The 8,343-nt window shown below is 32.3% G+C and overlaps 1 protein-coding gene across 1 annotated transcript in view; it reads left to right on the top strand.

Annotated features, from left to right (window-relative positions):
- LOC136840808 (retinol dehydrogenase 13-like) overlaps positions 1 to 7,332 on the top strand; it is a 29,642-nt gene extending 22,310 nt beyond the window's left edge. The window contains exons 6-10 of the mRNA XM_067107716.1: positions 1,045 to 1,127; positions 2,440 to 2,548; positions 4,217 to 4,329; positions 5,016 to 5,105; positions 7,021 to 7,332. Of these exons, the coding sequence (XP_066963817.1) occupies positions 1,045 to 1,127; positions 2,440 to 2,548; positions 4,217 to 4,329; positions 5,016 to 5,105; positions 7,021 to 7,128 (503 nt within the window). The 3' untranslated portion in view covers positions 7,129 to 7,332. The remainder of the gene's footprint in view (positions 1 to 1,044; positions 1,128 to 2,439; positions 2,549 to 4,216; positions 4,330 to 5,015; positions 5,106 to 7,020) is intronic.
- Positions 7,333 to 8,343: the final 1,011 nt, after the last annotated feature.

The following is an 8,343-nucleotide window of genomic DNA, read 5'->3' as shown; positions in this document are numbered from 1 at the left end:
AACAGTACTTAAAATTGTCTCATCTTGAGTGACATTGCACAGCGCAATTGCGAATATCACCTGATGGTAATATTCACTGAATGTTACAAAATGATCTCAGCTTGACGAAGTTTGCAAAAAGCAATCAAGAATATCAGCTGATGGTAATGTTCATTTAATGTTTTCAAATCCTCCACTGATTGGCCTCTATCTAGAGACATTACCCCTTTCCAATCACAAATCTTATTTTTTAAAAGACTAAAGTATCTCCTATTAATTCCAAGTAACAACCATACAGACTACAGCTGATGGTAATATTCAAATAATGTTTGTCAAATCCTCCACTGACTGGGCTCTATCTAAAGACATCACTCCTTTCCAATCCAAAATCTTGTTTTTTAAAAGGCTAAAGTATCTCCTATTAATCCCAAGTAACAATTATAAAGACTACAGCAAATGGGAATATTCATTTAATGTTGTCAAATCCTCCAATGATCGGGCTCTATCTAGAGACATCACCCTTTCCAATCACAAGTCTTATTTGTAAAATTAAAAAGACTAAAGCAACGACCATAAAGACTACAGCTGATGGTAATATTCATTTAATGTTGTCAAATCCTCCAATGATCGGGCTCTATCTAGAGACATCACCCATTTCCAACCACAAATCTTGTTTTGTAAAAGGCTAAAGTAACTCCTAATAATCCCCAAGTAACAATCAAAAGACTATAGCTGATGGTAATATTCACTGAATGTTGTCAAATCCTCCACTGATCGGGTTCTGTCTAGAGACATCACCTCTTTCCAATCACAAATCTTATTCTTAAAATTAAAAAGGCCAAAGCAACAACAATAAAGACTACAGCTAATGGTAATATTCATCTAATGTCAAATCCTCCACTGAGACTGAGCTCTATCTCAAGGCATCACCCATTTCCAGCCACAAATCTTGTTTTTTAAAAGGCTAAAGTATCTCCTAATAATCCCCAAGTCACCACCACAAAGACTAAAGAATCTCTTTGTACTCACACACGAACTTCCAACCGCGTCTCTTCTTCAACGCAGGGGCTTTGATGATGGGCAAACGCAGCCGAATCGTCGTGACGGCTTCGGGGTTACATCGTCTCTGCAAGAAAATAGACCCAAAGGTAAGTACATTAAAAAACTAAATAGAAAAAGAAAAGAAAAACGTTTGATGGGCAAACGTTTCTTTCATCTCTTTTGTTTGTGATACATTACGAAAGGGTTGAAAATGTTTGCCCCCGACTAATGTAACGCAGTTTACTTTAAGGGAACCATGTCTTCGATTAGCTTTCGGTACTTGTTTGTTTGCTGGTGTGTATGTGAGTATGTTTTGTGTGTGTATATATATATATATATATATATATATATATATATATATATATATATATATATATATATATATATATATATATATATATATATATGTATGTATGTATATATATATATATATCTGGATACAGTCTCAAACTTCTTTCATGTTATAAAGTTCCAATTATTCTGCTTTTACTTTACAAAAACTTAAATCATTATTGAAAATGTATATTCCCAAACAACAGGAATCTACTGAAATAATTCTTTTTTTAAATGTTCAGATTTCCCATAAACATATAACATTTATATATATATATATATATATATATATATATATATATATATATATATGTATATGTATATATATATATATATATATATATATATATATATATATATATATATATATATATATACTGTATATCTGGATACAGTCTTCAACTTCTTTCATGTTACAAAGCTCCAATTACTCTGCTTTTACTTTTCAAAAACTTAAATTAATAATGAAAATATATATTCACAAACAACAGGAATCCACTGCGATAATTTTTTTTTTTTTTTTTTAAATGTTCAGATTTGCCATAAACTTTCCCCACCGGAAAGGGACACCAACCACGTTTCATTATTTCAGAAGATGCAAATCATTTTCTTGACAACCTTATGAAAATATATCTCATTTTCACCTTATCTCCCACTTATTCAGTCTCTCACTCGCTGACTCACCACTCATTCATTCACTTGCTAAATCTCCCACTCACTCTTCACTCACGCTCTCACTCACTAACTCAATGTCTCACTCACTCACTCACTCACTCACCCTCTCTCTATCCCACACACCCACACACACACATTCTGTCTCTCTCTCTCTCTCTCTCTCTCTCTCTCTCTCTCTCTCTCTCTCTCTCTCTCTCTCTCATTCTGTCACTCTCTCTCTCTCTCTCATTCTGTCATTCTCTCTCTCTCTCTCTTACTCACTCACGCACCACTCACTTTCTCACTCTCTTACTCCCTCCCTCGCTCACTTCCTCTCTCACTTATTCACTCCCTACCTTCCTTTCCCTCTCACTCACTCACTCCCACTCACTCCCTCACTCACTCACTCCCTCTCTTTCTCTCTCTGGACAGGACCTGAATTTCGAGAGGAGCGAATTCAGCCCGCTGGTGTCGTACTGCCAATCGAAGGCCTGCAACATCCTCTTCACGCGGCACTTAGCAGAAATCACCCGAGATACAGGTTGGGGAGCAGAAAAGGCGTCCCGAAAACTTTTTTACCTGCCCGTCAGCGGTGTTGTTGATGTGGCGCTGTAGTTTAGCGTTGTTTCTTGTGTTCCTGGGGTTGTTTCTTGCTTGGCGTTGTCTCTGTTTCCCGTCTCTGCTACTGCGTTGTGTGACTTATTTTTTTTTGCTTGCTGGTCGTTTGTTTTGATTATTTTTAAAACAATAAGAACGTTGCAGTGTTGTTGTTTCTTGTGTGCTTAGCGTTGTTTCTTGCTTGGTATTTTTTTCTTGGTGTTGTTTCCCACCCCCTCTGTTGTTGCTGCTAATGTATGAGTGTTGTGTGCCGTAGGTTGTCTGTCTTATTTCTTACTTGCTTATCTTTTGCTTTAATTACGTTCCTTCTTGGTGTTGTTCCCCTCTTGGTGTTGTTTCCTCCCCCCGTGTTGCTAAAATGTGTGTGTGTTGCGCATCTTACTTTTGTTTTAATTATGTTTAAAACAACGCAGACGTCGTAGTTTTGTTGTTTCTTGTATTCTGCGTATATGCCTCTTCCTTAGCGTTGTTTCCCCCCTCGCCCCTGTTGTTGTTGCTGATGTGTGTTGTGTGTTCCGCTGAGTGACGTGTTGCTTGTGTGTCTCATTTCTGCTTGCTTATCTTTTGCCTAAATTATGTTCCACCAAGTCGAAATGAACTTCCTTAAAACAACTTCGAAAATGGTACCTTACTAAGACCATATAAGGGAAACGAAAGATGATAATTACCCATTCTAATTTCACTTATAAAATTCGAAATTAAATTCGATCCACAATTTCGAAAATGCCAGCTCACTGTGACCATGTTACGAAAAGGGTCATAGGTCAGGACCCGCCCAAAACCAAGAGCAATTTAAACAGGTGCAAAAATCACACACCTGTCCTGCAAAAAAAAAAAGTACTGAATGGATTGCATCCGAATTTTTATTCATAGACCTGGGGGGCTGGAATCCGAGTACACCCGGACCAGGTCTTCTTACCCTGGCTGTTATTGATGTCGTTGCTTTTGTGCACTGATATACCCAGGTAAGTTTCAATGCATGTATTTAAACACAAACACGGCAATCGATACAACTATCCAAAGATTGAAGGATGCGACAAAAGCAGTGCGCTGTATCACTGAACAGTGAATGCAGGTTAAATATTCATGCAGCTTTATGCAAAAGAGTTTCAACATCCGTTTGCAAGCAGATTATTGTTAGAAGAGATGAATAATTTATTTATAAAAATGCATTTTTTGGGGGATGATTAAAACAAAAATTGTTTTAAATAACAAAATGATCTCAGGGTTCAAGAAATGAAAATATAAGCTTTGGCAAACAGAAAATAATGATCGACCTATAATAAAATAGATAGTTATTAATGGTAATATAAAAGTGTGAGAAAGCGTTAAAACTAAATTTAAACAAATTGAAACAAATATATGAGAATAAAAACACATTTATGAAAACGAAGCTTTGAATAGACTAAGATATCTTAACTGAGTAAAACCTATATAAATACAAATAAACAAATAAATATATGTATATATATTTTATATATATATATATATATATATATATATATATATATATATATATATATATATATATATATATATATATATATATATATATATATATATGTAATATTGCATTGCTGTTCTTTTGCAGGAGTGGTCGTCAATGCATTCTGCCCAGGCTTAGTATCGACGGAGATGTTCGAAAAAACCGCTGGATTTTTCATGAGTACGATACAGCGCATGCTCCTACCATTCATAGGGAGGGTGAGTATACAATATATATTTTTTAAATACAGAATGGGCGAGACAGGTAGCCTACAGTGCCCAAATTAATCCAGGATCGAAGGGGAAAAGATAAACAATGCCAAAATAAAATGAATAGTAATTATATAAGTCAGTAAAATACAGAAAGTAAAGAATGGTAATTATAAGTCAGTAAAATATAGTAGGTAAAGAATGGTGATTATAAGCCAGTAAAATCAAGACGGTAAAGAATGGTAATTATAAATTAAGTAAAATACAAAAGGTTAATCCTTTTATATCTGTTTTTGCAATTACAATTAAATACTGTAAGGAATTGTTAAGCGTCATTTACTTTCCTTTGTTTTAGAAAAGCTTCATATTTGTTAATGCTGTTGAGAATTTAATTCCCAGTCCTTTTTTATCTTATAATCCTCGATAAATACATTAAACTATTATTATTATTATTATTATTATTATTATTATTATTATTATTATTATTATTATTATTATTATTATTATTATTATTATTATTCAGAAGACGAACCCTATTCATATGGAACAAGCCCACAGGGGCCACTGACTTGAAATTCAAGCTTCCAAAGAATATGGGGTTCTTTTGAAAGAAAGAACAGTAGATAGTATGAAATATAGAAAGACTATCAGCAACCCATATTTTTGTTATGAGCTCACTTTATCCAAACTCACAGACGCCGTGGCAAGGAGCCCAGCCAATCGTTCATCTGGCAGCAGCCAAGGAGACGGAGGACATATCCGGAGAGTTTTTCGAGGATTTCAAGGTCAGTCATGAGGATTTCAAAGTCAGTTCCGAGGATTTTAAAGTCAGTTTCGAGGATTTTTAAAGTCAGTTCCGAGGATTTCAAGGTCAGTCCAGAGGATTTCAAGGTCAGTCCCGAGGATTTCACGGTCAGTCCTGAGGATTACAAGGTCAGTCATGTAAATGTCAGGATTTCAAAGTCAGTCCTGAGGATTTCAAGGTCAGTCCTTATCCGATTCGGAAATTAAAACGGTGATTCTTTGTGCCCCTGTTAACAGAATCTTTCTGCAGTTCACCCTTCATATTCCCAAAACCACGCATAAATGTACAAACATAAAAAATTTTACAAATTAAATATATAAGAATAAATAAGTTAATCAATTTATTAACTAATTACTGGGAGTCTTCTGGCGTCACAGCATCCAGAGGTCAGTCACGTCTATCACTTAAATCTTTCTGGTCGGCATTTAGCCTCATAACTTCAAAAGTATCTTATTTTTCGATGTCTACGATCAACATTGCAGTATAGAACCACAACTATACTTATAATTATAAGTAATTGTGTATGTATATGCATTAAGGGTAAAATATATTTCGTGTAAATTAAATGATCACAAACTTCTTTACTTTTTCCTATTTTATAATTTAATACCTGGGAAATGAAACGAGTATTCCTACAATTTCTGTCTAAAAAAATAATTGTGTGTTATTATTATTATTATTATTATTATTATTATTATTATTATTATTATTATTATTATTATTATAACTGTTCAGGTGTATCCATATGTTATTATTATAACTTTTTATGTGTATTGTATAATTTCTATTTTGTCCATCTCTGTTTGGCCTTGAGCTGAAATTATTATTATTATTATTATTATTATTATTATTATTATTATTATTATTATTATTATTATTATTATTATTATTATTATTATTATTAAGAGTTCATTTTACACAGAGTCTTCTCAATCTTCCTTGAAATTCTTTTCTCTGCCATATAAATATATATTTGGACAATAATTGTCCAATGTTTCATATTTCTGAAGTACGACTCCACAACAACGTTGAACTCTACGGGTTCATCCCGCCGTGTTTCACTACCTTCTCTCGTTTAAAGAAACAAGACTGGTAATGTGTATAAAATTAACTCTGACGCAGCCATCCTATTGAACAGGACTTGTTCAAGAGAGGGTGTACTTCCTTCTTATATTATTATTATTATTATTATTATTATTATTATTATTATTATTATTATTATTATTATTATTATTAACTTTGGCAATTACTGTTTAATATTGACAAAAAGATTTATAAGGAAAATTGAGAATACTCAATAATAATAAAAATAATAATAATAATAATAATAATAATAATAATAATAATAATAATAATAATAATAATACATTCACATGAATTTTAAATGAACTTTTATTATTATTATTATCATTATTATTATTATTATTATTATTATTATTATTATTATTATTATTATGAACTTTGGTAAATTATGGTCCAATACTGAAGTGGATAGAAAAGATTGAGAAGAATCAATATAAAATCAATACAAAATTAATATGAAAGAATTATTATTATTATTATTACTATTATTATTATTATTATTATTATTATTATTATAGAAAATATTTATAAAGAATATTGAAAATCAATATAAAATGTAATATAAAAGTAATATGGAATTATTATTATTATTATTATTATTATTATTATTATTATTATTATTATTATTATTATTATTATTATTATTATTATATATAAAAGATTTATAAGGAAAATTGAGAAGAATCAAAATAAAATCTATACACCATTAACGTGAAAGAATGATTATTATTATTAAAATATTATTATTATTATTATTATTATTATTATTATTATTATTATTATTATTATTATTATTATTATTATCATTCAAGATCTCGACCAACACATCGGACCTGGTGAACGATCCGGACTTGGCCAGACGAGTGTGGGAGGCGAGCGAAAGACTCGTGAAACTCAAACCCAAGGAGAAATATTACTGAGGGAAGAATAAAAGCACTTCTTCAGATTGAAGCCAGAAGAATAATCTTGTGCGTGGAGGGGACGGAAGATTGAGAGAAGATTTAAATGGTTCCGGATACGATGCCCAAGTGTCGTCTAGGATTACTGAAGCAGTTCGTTTTTTTTTTTTGGTTGTTTGTGATTAGAGGTTGTTTTGGTCTTACAATATAACAGTTCCTTTGACACGGTGGTGTTTTCTTGACCCTGTTGCTCGACGTCCCCATTGGTTCTCAAGAAAAGAGAATATATATATATATACATACATGCATACATACATACATACATACACACGTATATATATGCATGTGTGCGTCTGTATATATACATACATATAAATATATGTGTGTGTTTGTGTATATTTTTATATATATATATATATATATATATATATATATATATATATATATATATATATATATATATATATGGTGCATAATATATACATGTGTGTACATATAACGTATCTATATATATATATATATATATATATTTAATGTATATGTGTATATGTATATATATACAGAAGAGCCTCGATGGCTCAGTCGGTTACAGCAGCAGCTTCGGACTTCGTAGAGGTCTGTGGCGCGGGTTCAAACCCGCAGCCGGCTGATCAGAGAGGCAGACACTTTGCTATCCGTGTAGACATCTCGGGATTATATATGTAATCAACGGATAGGTTTGCTTAAAAAGCAAATGGATGTTACAGACTAAATACACACACAAAACAAAGCCACTACAACACCTTCTAAAAACATAACAAACATCTCACACGTCTCGAACTCTCGCCATACCCGCGCAATAACTTCTCGCTGCTGGGAAGAAAGGGCGTTGGGTCGGGTATGATACATGAAACATACGTACCGGGGTCTAAGCGATGTCAGGCAGGGCAGCCGATCGAGACCACAGGTCTACCCCAAAGCCAAATCAAAAAGTCCTTCAAAAGAAGGCATCGTGCTTACCCCATACAAAAATGGGAATAAAAGCACGTTAAAAGAAGAAGAAGAAGAAGATATATCACTGTAAGACACGAGTCAATCTATATTTAAAACCATCACAAAGGAAAAAGGACAATCACACAGGTTCGTAATTATCCATAGAATTACAACTCCAGTGCTGTTAATATTAAACATAAAATTCCTTTAAAATTATAATAACCAAATAAAAACTACAATTATTTATCCATTTGAGTTTTTAAA

This window comes from Macrobrachium rosenbergii, chromosome 8, assembly GCF_040412425.1.
Source record: "Macrobrachium rosenbergii isolate ZJJX-2024 chromosome 8, ASM4041242v1, whole genome shotgun sequence".
Classification (NCBI taxonomy): Eukaryota; Metazoa; Arthropoda; class Malacostraca; order Decapoda; family Palaemonidae; genus Macrobrachium; species Macrobrachium rosenbergii.
This window is presented reverse-complemented; position numbering and strand designations above follow the sequence as displayed.